The sequence below is a fragment of the Schistocerca cancellata genome, chromosome 10, assembly GCF_023864275.1.
Source record: "Schistocerca cancellata isolate TAMUIC-IGC-003103 chromosome 10, iqSchCanc2.1, whole genome shotgun sequence".
Classification (NCBI taxonomy): Eukaryota; Metazoa; Arthropoda; class Insecta; order Orthoptera; family Acrididae; genus Schistocerca; species Schistocerca cancellata.
Genome location: NC_064635.1, coordinates 106544113 through 106563828, shown reverse-complemented (window position 1 = coordinate 106563828; position 19716 = coordinate 106544113). Strand labels below are relative to the sequence as shown.

The window sequence follows — 19716 nt, the reverse complement described above, 5'->3', positions numbered from 1 at the left end:
CAAACTCACTTAAATCTTGATAATCTACTATTGTAGCAGGAGTAACCAATCTTACAAGTGCGCCAGACACTTGTTGCCTTATATAGGCATTGCCGATCGCAGCACCGTATTCTGCCTGTTTACATATCTCTGTATTTATATACGCATGCCTATACCAGTTTCTTTGGCGCTTCAATGTAGTATTCAACTCATAGTATACGACTTTATTTTTTGATCAGGTACTGTACTAATATTTCTGTCAACTGATATCAGCGGATGGTCGCGTAATATCGGGCAGCAGACTGTAGGCGACAAGAGCACCCTCTAAACCCTGGCGCTAGTTGCAGCACCTGCCACACCAGTGCAGTGTGTACTGTAGAGCAGTGTTCCGCAACCTTCTATTACTTCCGGCACATCCGCATGGCCCTTGAGTCAACGTGGCATACAAAAATGTCTGTACCCTAAAAATCGCGTGAATCTTAATATAATTACGAATTATTAAGTCTTTAGGTAATCAGTTACTATTATTTTTGTTATTAATGTAAAACATGAATAGACTCATGCCTTTCTCATCAACTTTCTCATTAAGTTTAATTCACTGAAGAAAATAGAAATTTATGAAATGAATTTTAGAGAAAATAACTCTACCTTCAATATGATACTTTACCTGATACTTTACCTTGCTTAGCTTCACACAGGCTGCTGATTTGTCGCGGAATCATTGTCAAAACGACCGTAATTTGCTCATCGATTGATTTGAGTTTCTCTATCTCTCTTTGATGATTTAATTTGTCAACATTGAGAAAACCAGTTCACACATATATGGAGTTGAAAATGGTAACAATGTGTTAACTGCCTTCTCACAGACAGCCGGGTTTTCACTGCTTATTGATAATCAAAATACACTCCTGAAAATTGAAATAAGAACACCGTGAATTCATTGTCCCAGGAAGGGGAAACTTTATTGACACATTCCTGGGGTCAGATACATCACATGATCACACTGACAGAACCACAGGCACATAGACACAGGCAACAGAGCATGCACAATGTCGGCACTAGTACAGTGTATATCCACCTTTCGCAGCAATGCAGGCTGCTATTCTCCCATGGAGACGATCGTAGAGATGCTGGATGTAGTCCTGTGGAACGGTTTCCCATGCCATTTCCACCTGGCGCCTCAGTTGGACCAGCGTTCGTGCTGGACGTGCAGACCGCGTGAGACGACGCTTCGTCCAGTCCCAAACATGCTCAATGGGGAACAGATCCGGAGATCTTGCTGGCCAGGGTAGTTGACTTACACCTTCTGGAGCACGTTGGGTGGCACGGGATACATGCGGACGTGCATTGTCCTGTTGGAACAGCAAGTTCCCTTGCCGGTCTAGAAATGGTAGAACGATGGGTTCGATGACGGTTTGGATGTACCGTGCACTATTCAGTGTCCCCTCGACGATCACCAGTGGTGTACGGCCAGTGTAGGAGATCGCTCCCCACACCATGATGCCGGGTGTTGGCCCTGTGTGCCTCGGTCGTATGCAGTCCTGATTGTGGCGCTCACCTGCACGGCGCCAAACACGCATACGACCATCATTGGCACCAAGGCAGAAGCGTCTCTCATCGCTGAAGACGACACGTCTCCATTCGTCCCTGCATTCACGCCTGTCGCGACACCACTGGAGGCGGGCTGCACGATGTTGGGGCGTGAGCGGAAGACGGCCTAACGGTGTGCGGGACCGTAGCCCAGCTTCATGGAGACGGTTGCGAATGGTCCTCGCCGATACCCCAGGAGCAACAGTGTCCCTAATTTGCTGGGAAGTGGCGGTGCGGTCCCCTACGGCACTGCGTAGGATCCTACGGTCTTGGCGTGCATCCGTGCGTCGCTGCGGTCCGGTCCCAGGTCGACGGGCACGTGCACCTTCCGCCGACCACTGGCGACAACATCGATGTACTGTGGAGACCTCACGCCCCACGTGTTGAGCAATTCGGCGGTACGTCCACCCGGCCTCCCGCATGCCCACTATACGCCCTCGCTCAAAGTCCGTCAACTGCACATACGGTTCACGTACACGTTGTCGCGGCATGCTACCAATGTTAAAGACTGCGATGGAGCTCCGTATGCCACGGCAAACTGGCTGACACTGACGGCGGCGGTGCACAAATGCTGCGCAGCTAGAGCCATTCGACGGCCAACACCGCGGTTCCTGGTGTGTCCGCTGTGCCGTGCGTGTGATCATTGCTTGTACAGCCCTCTCGCAGTGTCCGGAGCAAGTATGGTGGGTCTGACACACCGGTGTCAATGTGTTCTTTTTTCCATTTCCAGGAGTGTATATTCTGGGACAAGAAAAAGATATAATGCACGAAGGAATTATCCGAATGGAACGGAAATAGGTAGATGTGATGTACATCTAAAGAAAAACAAATGATTACAATTTCAGAAAAATTGGGTGGCTTATTGAAGGGAAAGAGCTTGACAAATTGAGCAAGTCACTAACACGTCTCCAGACACTTATCCGATCTGATACCTCATTTACTGTGTCTTAAGCGGTGGGTCCTGCTTTGAACTGAGCTTTGATGACCACCGAAAACGTATCTGGAGGGGCTCCGGACAGTGGTAGGATATGAACTTGATTGTCACTCAAAATGCAGCCTGACAAGCACGAGTGATGGGGCCATTTCTTTTCATAGCAGGGCCCGTTTGGTTCTCATCTGTGGCTCTCTTACAGCACAATGGTACGTCCATGATACTCTACACCTGTTTTTGTTGCCTTCATAGCAAGCCATCTTGGACTTACATTTCAGCAAGGTAATGTCTGGCCGCATACACGGTAAGAGTATCTACAGCTTGTCTTCGCACTTTCCAAACCCTACCTGGGCCAGCAGGGTCACCAGAGCTCTCCATAAATAAGAACGTTTGGTACATTATCCGGAGGGCCCTCGAACCAGCTCTGGATTTTAACGATCTAAGGCACCAATTGGACAGAATTTTGCACGATATCATTCATGAGGACATCCAACTCTGTCAGTTAATGCCTAACCGAATAACTGCTTGCATAAGGACCAGAGGTGGACTAACGTGTTACTAACTTGCTCAATTGCCGGCCGTTGTGGCCGAGCGGTTCTAGGCGCTTCAGTCCGGAACCGCGCTGCTGCTACGGTCGCAGGTCCGAATCCTGCCTCGGGCATGGATGTGTGCTGTCCTTAGGTTAGTTAGGTTTAAGTAGTTCTAAGTCTAGGGGACTGATGACCTCATATGTTAAGTCCCGTAGTGCTCTGAAGCATTTGAACTTGCTCAACTTTTGAAGTTCTTCCTCTTAAATAAATAGTTCGATTTTTCTGAAACTGTAATCATGTATTTCTCTGCAGATGTACGTCACATCAACTAATTTCTTTCCCATTCGGATAATTTCTTCGTGATAAGTCTTTTTTTTGTCTTACAGTATATTTTTGAATGTTCTTTCTTTGTGAATACGTATATATCGTGTACAGGTGTGTGTTGCTGTAAAAGTTGGCTATTCACACGAGCAAATAAATAAATTACGACAGACATAAAGCATACAAAGCACCAAATCTTGTTGTAGAGCTGAGGCTAATGGTATCATGTATGATGTACACAACTACTATTTAAGTCTATACACTAACAGACAGGTAGCTGCAGCTATTGAGTGTTGGCAGCCATAGAACAGTTTTAGAAAATGCCCTCCCCAAAAAGGAGCTGCCAATATATGTTGCTGTGCTCAGGACCTCGCGAACTGGTCAGTCTGACATCTGCCTCCGAGATGTGCCACCGACTGACCTTTGGTGGTAGGTTCTTCGGCGTCGTCGTCGAAGGCGGCCCAGGAGCTGGGGCTGTCGCTGGCGAGGACGATGTCGACGTCTGGCGAGATGGGGAAGGCGCGCGGCTTGCGGCCTTGGGTTTGCGACTGGGGGAGCGCGGGCGGCTGGTCCGTGAGCCCGGCTACCTCGCTGTCGAACGAGTCGTGCGCGGTCTGCTCGCCGAGCACCGCCGCAGCGACGCTGGTGTCGAAGGGGTCGCGCTCGAGGCCGAGGCCGAGGTCGAGGTCTAGCTGCTGGTCCTGGTCGGCGCCGTCCGCCGGCGGCTGGTAGGACGCCTTCCGCGAGACCGACTCTTTGGCGAGGGCCGCGAACTCGTCGTCGAGGTCCTCCTCCTCCTCGTCCTGGCCGTCGGGGAAATCTACAACCTGCCAGACGACCGCCGTTGTATTTACTGCATAACTTGCCCAGGCATCAGCTACAAACACACAGACATGCAACTGAATCGTCAACTGTTGTAAGTAAATAAGTCAAAATTTTCAACTTTCGTTTTTTTCTGAATATTATATTTAATTCTAGGGTTTAGGCAATCTATACTTACATCTACAACAATGTACCCACTACGCGAGGCACCGCACGGTGTGTGGCGGGGAGTATCCTGTACCACCAGTATTTATTTCATTTCCTTTTCCATCCAGAAAGAGAACGAGTAACAAACGACACTTCTACATCTACATCTACATATATACTCCGCTAGCCACCAAGCGGTGTGTGGCGGAGGGCACAATTCGCGCCATAGTCATATATCCCCCCCCCCCCCCCCCTCTGTTCCACTCGCGGATCGCGCGAGAGAAAAACGACTGTCTGAACACCTCAGTACAAGCTCTTATTTCCCTTATCTTTGAATGATGATCATTGCGCGATTTGAGAGTCGGTGGTAATAATATACGCTCCTCGGTGAAGATCGGATTTCGGAATTTAGGGACCACCCCCTTCTGTTTAGCGCGCTGTCTATCTGCAAGAGTGCCCCACTTCAAACTTTCTATGAGATTTGTAACGCTCTCGCGATGGCTAAATGTACCAGTTACGAATCTTGCCGCTCTTCTTTGGATCTTCTCAATCTCCTGAATCAGACACAACTGGTACGGGTCCCACATGGAAGAACAATACTCCGAGACTGCCGAACTAACGTATTGTAAGCTATTTCCTTTGTTGAAGGACTGCATCGCTTCACGATTCTACCAATAAACCGAAATCTAGAGTTCGCCAAACCCGTTATTTGTGTAATCTGATCATTCCACTTGAGATCATTTCGAATAGTCACACCCAGACACTTGACGGAAGTTACCACTTTCAAAGACTGGGCATTTATTTTGTACTTGTACATTTATGGGGATTTTCGCCTTGTTACACGCAGTAAGTTACGTCTACTAATATTGAGAGATAACTGCCAGTCATTACACTACGCATTTATTTTCTGCAAATCCTCATTGATTTGTTCACAACTTTCGTGTGATACTACTTTCCTGTAGACTACAGCATCATCGGCAAACACTCTAAAGGCCGCTGTCAATACCATCAAGCAGATCGTTTATGTAATTCGTAAAAAGCAGAGGACCTATTACGCTGCCCTGGGGCACACCTGAAGTTACCCTTCTTTCTGCTGAAGTCACCCAGTTCGGGACGACATACTGCTTCCTGTCTGCCTACATGCCTTCATATCAGCCCTGATTTCTTGTGTCTTATCTTCGTCGTCTCTAAGTGAAATGTATGCTGGCAGCAGTAGAACCGTTCCGCAGTCAGCTTCAAATGCCAGTTCTCTAAAGTTTCCCAATAGTATTCCTCGCAAAGAGTGTTACATTCCTTCATGGGCTTTCCATTTGATTTCCCGAAACGTCTCCGTAATACTTGAGTATTGCTCGAACCTACCGGTAGCATCTCCAGCATCCCGCCTCCGAATTGCTTCAGTGTCTTCCTTTAATCCGACCTGGTGTGGATCACAACACTCGAGCAGTGCTCAAGGATAGGTCGCCCAGCGTCCTATATGAAGTCTTCTTTACAGATGAACTACACTTTCCCAAAATTCTTCCAATAAACTGAAGTCGACCATTCACCTTCCGTACTAAAACCTGTACCTGGTCGTTCCATTTCATTCCGCTTTGCAACGCTACGCCCATGTACGGGGTGATCAAAAAGTCTCTCCGCAGTGCCGTATGGTTGTTAGCCGCGCGTGCCGTACGATTGTTTGCCTGCCTGGGTTACTTCCCTTCAAGTGGACTCTCCCAACATTCCACTGTTTCGTTTATCTTAGCCAGCGTCAGTAGTATCGCTGGTGTGTGTCGTTACGTGTTGACGTGAACGTTTAAGTTTAGTTCCTTTGTTCGTTTGTTTCGTTTTTGTCACTGTTACAATGCTAACCATTGAAGAACGTGTGTTTTAGTCGAACAACTGTCCAGAGATGGCGCTAAATACACAGTTTCAGTTCGTCAAACATTTAATACAGTTTTCCCGGAGACAACACTCCCACATCGCGATACTGTGCGAGATTAGATTAACAAATTTCGAAGTACGGGTTCAGTGACAGATGCACCGAGAAGCGGTCGTCCTAGCGTTTTGTCTGACGATAAACTACTCGGTATTTCCGACAAAATGTCCATGAGTCCGAACAAGTCAGTAAGAACACTCGCCCATGAAATCGATGTTAGTGTCGGGACGGCTCACACGGCTGTAAGGAAAAAATTAAAACTTTTCCCATACAAAGTGACAGTCATGCAAGAACTGAAAAACACTGATCATGGTAAGAGACAGCATTATTGTCAATGGTTCAAAAATTTCGTTCAACAAAATGGAAGGGATAGTCTTATTGAAACGTTTTCCACTGTTGAGGCGTGGTTTCATTCACCCGGGTACATCAACACGCAAAATTCTCGTATGTGGAGTACTCCAAATTCATTGTGTATTCACGAGTAACAACTTTATTCTGTGAACTACACTACTGGCCTTTAAAATTGCTACACCACGAAGAGGACGTGCTACAGACGCGAAATTTAACCGACAGGAAGAGGATGCTTTGATATGCAAATGATTAGCTTTTCAGAGCATTCACACAAGGTTGGCGCCGGTGGCGACACCTACAACGTGCTGACATGAGGTAAGTTTCCAACCGATTTCTCATGCACAAACAGCACTTGACCGGCGTTGCCTGGTGAAACGTTGTTGTGATGCCTCGTGTAAGGAGGAGAAATGCGTACCATCACGTTTCCGACTTTGATAAAGGTCGGATTGTAGCCTATCGCGATTGCGGGGTATCGTATCGCGGCATTGCTGCTCGCGTTGGTCTAGATTCAAATGGTTCAAATGGCTCTGAGCACTATGGGACTCAACATCTTAGGTCATAAGTCCCCTAGAACTTAGAACTACTTAAACCTAACTAACCTAAGGACATCACACACACCCATGCCCGAGGCAGGATTCGAATCTGCGACCGTAGCAGTCCCGCGGTTCCGGACTGCAGCGCCAGAACCGCTAGACCACCGCGGCCGGCCGTTGGTCTAGATCCAATGACTGTTAGCAGAATATGGAATCGGTAGGTTCAGGAGGGTAATTCGGAACGCCTTGCTATATCCAAACGGCCTCGTATCACTAGCAGTCGAGATGACAGGCATCTTATCCACATCGCTGTAACGGATCGTGCAGCCACGTCTCGATCCCTGAGTCAACAGATCGGGATGTTTGCAAGACAACAACCATCTGCACGAACAGTTCGACGACGTTTGCAGCAGCATGGACTATCAGCTCGGAGACCATGGCTGCAGTTACCCTTGACGCTGCATCACAGACAGGAGCGCTTGCGATGGTGTACTCAACGACGTCCCTGGGTGCACTAATGGCAAAACGTCATTTTTTCGGATGAATTCAGGTTCTGGTTACTGCATCATGATGGTCGCTTCCGTGTTTGGCGATATCGCAGTGAACGCACATTGGAAGCGTGCATTCGTCATCGCCATACTGGCATATCACCCAGCGTGATGGTATGGGGTGCCATTGGTTACACGTCTCGGTCACCTCTTGTTCGCATTGACGGCACTTTGAACAGTGGACGTTACATTTCATATGTGTTACGACCCGTGGCTCTACCCTTCATTCGATCCCTGCGACACTCTGCATTTCAACAGGATAATGCACGACCGCATGTTGCAGGTCCTGTACGGGCAATTCTGGATACAGAAAATGTTCGACTGCTGCCCTGGCCAGCACATTCTCCAGATCCCTCACCAATTGAAAACGGGGTCAACGGTGGCCGAGCAACTGGCTCGTCACAATACGCCAGTCACTACTCTTGATGAACTGTGGTATCGTGTTGAAGCTGCATGGGCAGCTGTACCTGTACACGCCATCCAAGCTCTGGTTGACTCAATGCCCAGGCGTATCAAGGTCGTTATTACGGCCAGAGGTGGTTGTTCTGGGTATTGATTTCTCAGGATCTATGCACCCAAATGTAATCGCATGTCAGTTCTAGTATAATATATTTGTCGAATGAATACCCGTTTATCATCTGCATTTCTTCTTGATGTAACAGTTTTAATGGCAAGTAGTGTAAGAGTTTGGATTGTAATTTATAGACGTCGGATTGTGGGTCCAATATTTTTCAACGAAACCATAAACGAACAACGATACTGCAGTGACATTCTGTACCAATTCATAGGAGAACTTGTGTTAAGTGAAATACTGAACGGTTATTTTCAACAAAATGGTGCAACCGCACATACAGCTCGCGTTTCAATGTCACTGCTTGCTGATGTTTTTGGTGATGGCAAAATTACACAGGGATTTCCGCCTCCACGATCGCCTGACCTTACACCACCTGACTTTTTCTTCTGGGGTGCAGCGAAACCATTTGTCTGTAAAAACCGTCCAAAATCAATCGATGAATTGAAAACCGCAATATCCACTTTCCCTGCTTTTGTTACAGAAGAAATGTTACAGATTGTGTTTGAAAACATGATTAGACGAATTGAATTATGTATTCAACAACAGGAGGGACACTTCCGGCATTTAATTCAAATGGCTCCAAGCACTGTGGGACTTAAAATCTGATGTCATCAGTCCCCTAGACTTAGAACTACTTAAACCTAACTAACCTAAGGAGATCACACACATCCATGCCCGAGGCAGGCTTCGAACCTGCGACCGTAGCAGCAGCGCGATTCCGGACCGAAGCTCCTAGAACCGCTCGGTCACAGCGGCCGGTCCAACATTTAATGTGAAAATTTGTAAGTAAAAATGAATATTCAATTAATTAATAACTTGTATTTCACTGAGTTTCATTTCGGTATATTCACTGTGGAATACGGCACGCGCGGCTAACAATCACACGGCACTGCGTGGAGACTTTTTGAACACTCCGTATTTAAAAGACGTGGACACTACCACTACTACATCTACATCTACGTGATTACTGTGCTATTCACAATAAAGTGCCTGGCAGAGAGTTCAATGAACCACCTTCAAGCTGTCTCACTACCGTTCCACTATCGAACGGCGCGCGGGAAAAACGAGCACTAAATTTTTCTTTTTTTTTGCGAGCATTGATTTCTCTTATTTCATCGTGATGATCATTTCTCCTTTTGTAGGTGGGTGCCAATAGAATGTTTTCGCAACCGGAGGAGAAAACTGGTGATTGAAATTTCATGAGAAGATCCTGTCGCAACGAAAAACGCCTTTGTTTTAATGATTACCGCTCCTATTCGCATATCATGTCTGTGGCATTATCTCCCCTATTCCGCAATAATTCAGAACGAGCGGTCCTTCTTTTAACTTTGCTAATGCTGCCTCCAAACATTACGGGTTTGCTTTTCCTATTCATCCGCATTAATGTTTTGTACTTTTAGAGCAATCCTCCCCCAGCCACTCAACTTCAACACTTTCCCGTGCACCACAGCATCATCAACAAACAACTGCAGATTATTTCCCATCCTATCTGCCAAATCTTTTTTGTGTATAGAGAACAACGGCGGCCCTATCACACTTCTCTGCGGCACTTCTGATTATACCCTTGTCTCGGATGAGGACTACATACTGGGTTCTGTTACTTAAAAAGTCTTAGAGGCATCCGCAAATCTGGGAACCTATTCTACATGCTTGTACCTCCATGTCAAATACTTTTCGGAAATCTACCGGAGAAATATGAAACCTGCATGTTGCCCTTCATCCACAGTTCGCAGGATATCATGTGAGAAAGGGGCAAGCTGAGTTTTGCACGAGCAATGCTTTCTAAAAGTATGTTGTTCGTGGAAATAAGTTGTGCAGTCTCGAGGATATTTATTATATTCGAACTGAGAATGTGTTCAAGAAGCCTGCACAAACCGATGTTACGGATGTTGGTCCTCTATTTTGTGGTTGCGTTGTTTTGTCCTTCTGATAAACAAGAAATAGAAATCGTTTGATGTTGAAATGAAACGTGTCATGGCCCTACAAATGATAGAAACGAAGATGGTCTTTACGCTTTTCGTTGTTGAAACCAAATACGTTACTGACTTACTACGCGTGATGAAACTGTTTGACTGCAATATGAGAACATCGTTGATAAACTTGTTCTTTTCCTTTCTTGTGGCGCTAGCAATCACTGTCAGCGTTCATCGTCTTTCATGCGAGGAACAGTTGAAATATTACTGTACAAGAATAATAGTACTGACAATAACAGAAATAAAGTAAAGACAGCTGCTACAAGAGGACTGCCTTATCGAAATCACAAAGATAATTATGTTCCAGGGAAAGCAGTTAGAGATTCATGCAGGTAAATATTAATCTTCTGTTGAGGTAAATCGAGTTAATGATGTTTTGGCGAAATTTCTCCATTTTCCTACCAAATGTGCTCAGGACTTAACATCTGCAGCACCTTATTGCAAATGGTTCAAATGGCTCTGAGCACTATGGGACTTAACATCCGAGGTCATCAGTCTCCTAGAACTTAGAAATACTTAAACCTAACCAACCTTAGGACATCACACACATCCATGCCCGAGGCAGGATTCGAACCTGCGACCGTAGCGGTCGCGCGGTTCCAGACTGAAGCGCCTAGAATCGCTCGGCCACACTGCACCTTATTGCAGCAGAGGAAGTAAAGCAGAGGGGATCTCTGGGAAATCCGATCCAGAATTTTGTGATAAGTGTATCATTTTGTTTCCTTATCATATAACACGTGGAAGTGAAAGCAAAGAGGTTTTCCAGAAAGCTTTCTTGGATGTACATGCAGTGACGAACTTGTGTCTGTAAATTACTATTTAAGGAAACGTCACCTGTTGATAAACTAGGGAAAAATCCGAACACCAAAAAGATACCAGAACACAGCTTTGCAGTGATTCATACCTTTCACATTATTCACAAAAGGAAGTAATCAAACAGATTGTAGTGAAATTGCGTGCTTATGGAATATCGTCTCAGTTATGTGACTTGATTCGTGATTTCCTGTTAGAGAGGTTACAGTTCGTAGTAATAGACAGAAAGTTATCGAGTGAAACAGAAGTGATTTCTGGCGTTCCCCAAGGCAATGTTATAGGCTCTCTGCTGTTCCTTATCTATATAAACGATTTAGGAGACAAACTGAGTAGCCGTCTCAGATTGTTAGCAGATGATGCTGTCGTTTATCGCAAAGTAAACTCATCAGAAGTTCAAAACAAATTGCAAAAGATTTAGAAAATATATCTGCATGGTGCGAAAATTCACAACTAACTCTAAATAATGAAAAATGTGACGTCATCAACATGAGTGCTAAAAGAAATCCGTTAAACTTCGGTTAGACGATAAATCAGTCTAACCTAAAGACCGTAAATTCATCAATATACCTAGGAATTACAGTTCCGAACAATATAATTGAAACAAGATATACACTCCTGGAAATGGAAAAAAGAACACATTGACACCGGTGCGTCAGATCCACCATACTTGCTCCGGACACTGCGAGAGGGCTGTACAAGCAATGATCACACGCACGGCACAGCGGACACACCAGGAACCGCGGTGTTGACCGTCGAATGGCGCTAGCTGCGCAGCATTTGTGCACCGCCGCCGTCAGTGTCAGCCAGTTTGCCGTGGCATACGGAGCTCCATCGCAGTCTTTAACACTGGTAGCATGCCGCGACAGCGTGGACGTGAACCGTATGTGCAGTTGACGGACTTTGAGCGAGGGCGTATAGTGGGCATGCGGGAGGCCGGGTGGACGTACCGCCGAATTGCTCAATACGTGGGGCGTGAGGTCTCCACAGTACATCGATGTTGTCGCCAGTGGTCGGCGGAAGGTGCACGTGCCCGTCGACCTGGGACCGGACCGCAGCGACGCACGGATGCACGCCAAGACCGTAGGATCCTACGCAGTGCCGTAGGGGACCGCACCGCCACTTCCCAGCAAATTAGGGACACTGTTGCTCCTGGGGTATCAGCGAGGACCATTCGCAACCGTCTCCATGAAGCTGGGCTACGGTCCCGCACACCGTTAGGCCGTCTTCCGCTCACGCCCCAACATCGTGCAGCCCGCCTCCAGTGGTGTCGCGACAGGCGTGAATGGAGGGACGAATGGAGACGTGTCGTCTTCAGCGATGAGAGTCGCTACTGCCTTGGTGCCAATGATGGTCGTATGCGTGTTTGGCGCCGTGCAGGTGAGCGCCACAATCAGGACTGCATACGACCGAGGCACACAGGGCCAACACCCGGCATCATGGTGTGGGGAGCGATCTCCTACACTGGCCGTACACCACTGGTGATCGTCGAGGGGACACTGAATAGTGCACGGTACATCCAAACCGTCATCGAACCCATCGTTCTACCATTCCTAGACCGGCAAGGGAACTTGCTGTTCCAACAGGACAATGCACGTCCGCATGTATCCCGTGCCACCCAACGTGCTCTAGAAGCTGTAAGTCAACTACCCTGGCCAGCAAGATCTCCGGATCTGTCCCCCATTGAGCATGTTTGGGACTGGATGAAGCGTCGTCTCACGCGGTCTGCACGTCCAGCACGAACGCTGGTCCAACTGAGGCGCCAGGTGGAAATGGCATGACAAGCCGTTCCACAGGACTACGTCCAGCATCTCTACGATCGTCTCCATGGGAGAATAGCAGCCTGCATTACTGCGAAAGGTGGATATACACTGTACTAGTGCCGACATTGTGCATGCTCTGTTGCCTGTGTCTATGTGCCTGTGGTTCTGTCAGTGTGATCATGTGATGTATCTGACCCCAGGAATGTGTCAATAAAGTTTCCCCTTCCTGGGACAATGAATTCACGGTGTTCTTATTTCAATTTCCAGGAGTGTAGAAAATGTTGTGGGGAAGGCTAACTAAAGACTGCGTTTTATTGGCAGAACACTTAAAAAATGTAACAGATCCACTAAACAGACTGACTACATTACACTTATCTGTCCTATTTTGGAGTACTGCTGCGCGGTCTGGGATCCTTACAAGATAAGATTAACAGAGTACATCGAGAAAGTCCAAAGAAGAGCAGCACGTTTTGTACTATTGCGAAATGGGGGAGAATACAGGATTTCGGACTGACGCCATTAAAACAAAGGCGCTTTTACTTGCGGTGGAATCTTCTTACCAAATATTAATCACCAACTTTCTCCTCCGAAAACGAAACTATTTAGTTGACGCCGACCTACATAGGGAAAAACGATCATCGTAATAAAATAAGGCAAATCAGAGCTCTAACAGAAAGATATAGGTGTTTGTTTTTTTCCGTGCGCTGTTCGAGAGTGGAATAATAGAGAATTATTGTGAAGGTGGTTCGATGAACCCCCTGCCACGCTCTGAATTGTGATTTGCAGAGTATCCATGTAGCTTTAGATGTAGATAACATTGCCGTAATAGGCTGGCGTGACCACAGCGCCGGTTTGAACTCAATGGAACATCTCTGGAATGAGTCAGAACATGAAACCGCTCTAATCCAACATCGCTACCTTCTTGGGATTCGGCTCTTGAGAAAGAATGGGTTGCTACTCTTCTTCAGAAATTCAGACACTTCATTGAAAGTGTTCCGAGCAGAGTTCAGGCCATCGTAAAGTTTGGACGCTCTCAATATTTAATGTCCAGTAACAGGTGTCCGAATACTTCTGATGATACAGTGTGTAACTACAAGGAACTCAAGAGCTAGACTGCATTGTGTGGTGGTATGGCGATGGTGTGTAGTAATGTAAGACGTACCTGTACTTTGACGCTGGGCTCAGAAAGAGCGGCTGGTGCGGTAAGGACCCCTGTGGAGTCGGGCGCTGAGATGAGGTCAAATTCGGCGACCAGGTCGCGCAGGTCACTTCCGGGTTGATGGTCGTCTGCTGCTGCCTTGTCGTGGTCGTGGTCGTGGTCTGGCGCGGTGGTCGGCAGGGGACTGGGGGAAGCGGACGCCCCGAGGGCGTCGATCAGCAGGGGATGTGGCGACGGTGACGGCTGCGTCTGTGGCGCGGGGGCTGTGGGGGGCGCGGGGACGTCGTCTAGGTCGTCGAGCAGCGACTTGGGGGCGGGCTAGAGGGCAGAAAACAAGGGCCAGTTGCAGGAGCCAGTGTTGCCAGATCTAGCTGGGAGGAAACTGGGTGGTTTAAAAAATTGGCAGGTGATGCACTTAAAAGTTAGGATATAAAAACAAGACATAATATTTCAGTCATTAGATAATCTTCTCCTCATAACTTTTACCACCTGACAAAAACGTGAAGCCCCTAGCATACATGATCAGATATCAGTGTAACTTCATACATATACACACCATTGGTGGGTGTGTAAATGTTTGGAGTTACAATTCTCTGTGACAGGTAGAACAGCCACCAAGGTGCACTATTGCTGTTCATGTTCAGTGTTGTTGCCAGAACTGGTACAGGGTCAGTGTCAGATGTTGATTGATCACTGTGAAGGATATGGAGAAGCTGTGTACTTGTGTGAGACAGCAATATCAGCACCTGACAGAGTTTGAAAGGGGCCTCCGGTGTGGGTTCACACCTGACCTGCCAGAAGAATCGTGCAATACCCAGATTTGTGGGGCATTTGGATGTGGCCGTGGCCCAGTGCTGGACTGCGTGGGAATGTGGGGACAGGCATACTTGTCGTCAAGGTTCCCATCGACCACCTCTGATCGGTGCAGGGGACGAACACCATATTATGCACCAGGGATATTGTAACCGTTTCACACATGCGCCTGGTATCCGAGAACCAGTAATGGGTTCCCTGCAGCACTTTGTGTCATTCCGCACTACTGGTCGGAGAGTAGCAGCATCTGGTCTAGGAAACTACCATCCCATTTGTAGGCTGCCATCAACACCACTACATAAATAGCTGCGTCTGGAGTGGTGCTCTTATGAGGGACCATTGACTGCTGATAAATGGCTTCGCATTGTATACAGCGAAGATCTGTGCTTCTGCACTGCCTCAGCTGACTACCATGGTCGAGTATGGCACCGATCTGGGAAGAGTTCCTGTTCTTTCAATGTTTTGGAGAGGCACAACCAAGTTGCTTGTGACGTCATGTTGGGTGGGTTGGGGGTTGTTTGGGGGAGGAGACCAGACAGCAAGGTCATCGGTCTCATTGGATTAGAGAAGGATGGGAAAGGGAGTCGGCCGTGCCCTTTCAAAGGAACCATCCTGGCTTTTGCTTGGAGTGATTTAGGGAAATCACGGAAAAATCAGAATGGCCGGACGCGGGATTGAACTGTCGTTCTTCATGTTGGGACGATCAATTGTGTGTGGCTTCAGGTCATGGCTGGTAGTGACTGAGGGTGTTCTGGCAGCACAACGACGCATCTCGGATATTCTGCATCCTGAAATCTTACTTGCCATGGGACCGTATTGAGGAGTCAGTTTTCAGCAGTAACATGCTCCACAACATATGGCATGTGCCTGTATGAACTTTTTGCATGGTGTTGAGGTACTCTTGTGGCCAGCAAGATCTCCAGATCTGCCCCAGTAGCACATGTGTGGGACCAGCTCGGATATCAATTTCATCCCAGTGCCAGTATTCAGGATACCAAGCACTGGTTACAAAAATTGTGGACCAACTTGACTCAGGAGAGGCTATAACGTCTTTATGGCACGTTACTCAATCGAATGAGTGCTTGCATCTAGGCCAGAGTGTATGCAGTACCTGTTTCAAAAGCTTTTATTGTCTTGCGTCTGTACTGTTGAATACCTGAGTTTCACTTTCAAATGTTCAAATGTTTTTAAAATCTTATGGGACTTAACTGCTAAGATCATCAGTCCATAAGCATACACACTACTTAACCTAAATTATGCTATGGACAAACACACACACCCATGCCCGAGGGAGGACTCGGACCTCCGCCGGGATAAGCCGCACAGTCCATGACTGCAGTGCCTTAGACTGCTCGGCTAAGTTTCACTTTCATACAAGACTACACTCCAGGTAAACATTTTCAGAAAGAAAAACTTCCCTACAAACAAAGGTATAGTCGATGTTAACGTACATCTTTTTTCAGAAAACACTTTTTTTAATATTGCCAGTGTACATTTTGTATCTTGTTCACTTCTGCCTACACCAGTCATTTTGTTCCCGAAATTGCTAAAGTCTTCTTTCATTTCTAGCACCTCATTTCCTAATCTAATTCCTTCAGAATTACCCTATTTAATTCGACCTCAGTCCATTACAGATTACTCTGTCGTCGTCACACCTTAACATTTTTATATATGTGTGGTGTCTGTTATTTCGACCATGTCCGTAAGAACAGACAAATGTGTATCTTTGAGTGGCGATGACGCTACTGGTGCATAAATTTATATGAAATAGGGAATGGGAAAAGAAAGGACAGGAATTGGTGACTTCCAGTCGCACAGGGCAAGGTGGTAATGCAGACGTCCAGGTGAAACTTAAAGCTGTCATTACTGTTGTCAACATCAAGCAGCATGCAGCATAAGAGGTCTGTTCAAAAGATTCCGGAATTTTGTCCACAAAATTTTTCTACGCTTACCTATTACTTATTGTTTGTGGTCTCCTTCGAAATACTCTCCTCCACGATTGATAAACCGCTCGCATTGCCATTTCAACTTTCTGGAGCAGTCTTGGTACGCCTCTTCCTGCATCGCGCGAAGCGCCGTCTGCGAATTATTTTTATCTCATCTATCGTTGCAAATCTTCGTCCTTTCAACGGGGTTTTCAACTACGGAGGCCAGGTCTGAGGGGTATGGAGGATGATGCAGTACAGGGATTTCGTTTTTTGTGCAATAATCACGTAACCACAGGGATGAAAGTGCGCGTGCGTTACCGTGACGCAAGAGCCATGAATTGTCTCGCCACATTTCATGCCGTTTCCTTCTCACATTTCCTCGCAGGCGTCGCAACACGTCCCGATAGCAGCATCGATTAACAGTTTGTCCCTGTGGCACGAATTCGTGATGAACTAATCCTCCAAAGTCAAAGAATACTATCAGTATAGTTTTGACATTTGTCCTGACATGACGAGCTTTTCTCGGTTTTGGAGAACCTTTCCCGATCCATTGTGAAGATTCAACCTTGGTCTCAACATCTTAACCGTAGACCCACGTCTCATTACGAGCTATGATGCTGCTGAGGAACATTTCGTTCTAAATGATAATTATTTGAAACCCTCAGCTGCCGACAGAAGTTGTTGATATACCTCGATGGGGACAGCTGAAAATGTGTGTCCCGACCGGGACTCGAACCCGGGATCTCCTGCTTACATGGCAGACGCTCTATCCATCAGTCTCCGAGGACACAGATGTATAGCGCGACTGCAGGGACTTATCCCTTGCACGCTTCCCGTGAGACCCACATTCTCAACTGTTCACAATTTACATTTGCAATGTTCCTAACAGGATCCAAAAGCTCTTCACAGATTGTGAGGCGAAGGTCTTTTTATTGTTGACTCATGAGCAGTGGGGCGAACTTGGAGGCAACAAGTTGCAGCATTCAAAGTTGCTGTGTTAGGATTTCATTGCATGATCTAAGTGAAATGTTAAATTCTTCTACGATCTCCCGGACAGCCAGTCTTCGATTGGTACGCACAGTTTCGTTGACGTTCCTGACGTTAGCGTCGTCGGTAGACGTCGAAGGGTGTCCTGAACGAAGGCCATCTTTAACATCCGTCGGGCCATTTTTGAACTGTGCGAACCATTCGTAACACCGAGTGCGGCTTAAGCAGTCATCACCGTAGGCTTCTTGCATCATTTGGTGCGATTCTGTAAAGGTTTTCTTGAGTTTCAGGGTGTCACAGCTATCTTGTCCACCCAAAATATCTCTGGAACAATAAAAGCTATTGGAAAACGACTTTCACCGGTATCAATGTAGGGCTGGGGCCCATGCATGTACATATTTGGAAACATTCTAAAACGAAAGCATATGTGTTTTTTAACACAAACTTATGTTTTTTTAAATGGACCTCCTATATTTTTTCTTCAGCAATCCATAGCATGACAAAGCACTTACACAATGGTGTTGATTGCATCGCAATATTCCCATTACATCCCGAGATATTGAGACGCGAAGTTGACGCTTGAAATACCCGACATGCGCTGCTAGCGCACGTCCTGAGGCTCAGGCGTGAACCCCATGCTGCCCGTAATCGTGATGTGAATGACAAGTAAGTGTCCGTCTTCATAAGTATGGAGGTGTGATTACACATGTCAATCACATCGCGATTACGGGCAGCATGGGGTTCACAGAGAGAGAGAGAGAGAGAGAGAGAAATGTGTTACCTCGACTGGGGCGCCCTCTGAGGCGGCGGCGGGGGCGTTTCCGTTCTCGTCGAAGCTGGCGAGCAGGAGGTCGACGTCTGCGGCGCGCTGCTGCCGCTTGGGGGAGGGCGAGGGCCGCTTGAGGGCGCTGCTGGCTGGCGGAGCTCTGCCCGCGAGGACCTTCACCACCGCCGAGTCGAGCACGACCGCCGGCCTCCTGGCAACACCGCAGCCAGCGTCGCTATGCTGCTACACAGCTGTCCAGAGCACGGCCAACAAAACTACTCTTGAATGAGATTTTCACTCTGCAGTGGAGTGTGCGCTGATACGAAACTTCGAGGCAGATTAAAACTGTGTATCGGACCGAGACTCGAACTCGGGACCTTTGCCTTTCGCGGGCAAGTGCTCTATCGTAATCAGCGCACATGCCGCTGCAGAGTGAAAATCTCATTCTGGAAACATTCCCCAGGCTGTGGCTAAGCCATGTCTGAAACTTCCTGGCAGATTAAAACTGTGTGCCGGACCGAGACTCGAACTCTGGACCTTTGCCTTTCGCGGGCAAGTGCTCTACCAACTGAGCTACCCAAGCACGACTCACGCCCCGTCCTCACAGCTTCACTTCTGCCAGTATCTCGTCTCCTACCTTCCAAATTTAACAGAAGCTCTCCTGCGAACCTTGCAGAACTAGCACTCCTGAAAGAAAGGATATTGCGGAGACATGGCTTAGCCACAGCCTAGGGGATGTTTCCAGAATGAGATTTTCACTCTGCAGCGGAGTGTGCGCTGATATGAAACCTGTAAGGACGGGGCGTGAGTCGTGCTTGGGTAGCTCAGTTGGTAGAGCACTTGCCCGCGAAAGGCAAAGGTCCCGAGTTCGAGTCTCGGTCCGGCACACAGTTTTAATCTGCCAGGAAGTATCATATCAGCGCACACTCCTCTGCAGAGTGAAAATCTCATTCTGGAAACATCCCCCAGGCTGTGGCTAAGCCATGTCTGCGCAATATCCTTTCTTTCAGCAGTGCTAGTTCTGCAAGTTTCGCAGGAGAGCTTCTGTAAAGTTTGGAAGGTAGGAGACGAGGTACTGGCAGAAGTAAAGGTGTGAGGACGGGGCGTGAGTCGTGCTTGGGTAGCTTGGGTAGCTCAGAGCTGGTAGAGCACTTGCCCGCGAAAGGCAAAGGTCCCGAGTTCGAGTCTCGGTCCGGTACACAGTTTTAATCTGCCAGGAAGTTTTTGAAACTTGAACTCCTCCTGTCTGCGTAACCCGTTTATTCTTACGTATGAC

The 19716-nt window shown here is 47.4% G+C and overlaps 1 protein-coding gene across 1 annotated transcript in view; it reads right to left on the bottom strand.

Annotated features, from left to right (window-relative positions):
- Positions 1–19716, bottom strand: part of LOC126106173 (uncharacterized) — a 463842-nt gene that overhangs the window by 225523 nt on the left and 218603 nt on the right. Inside the window, exons 5-7 of the mRNA XM_049912411.1 lie at positions 18456–18651; positions 13950–14264; positions 3773–4178 (exon numbers count right to left, since the gene is read on the bottom strand). Coding sequence (XP_049768368.1) covers positions 3773–4178; positions 13950–14264; positions 18456–18651 — 917 coding nt within the window. The remainder of the gene's footprint in view (positions 1–3772; positions 4179–13949; positions 14265–18455; positions 18652–19716) is intronic.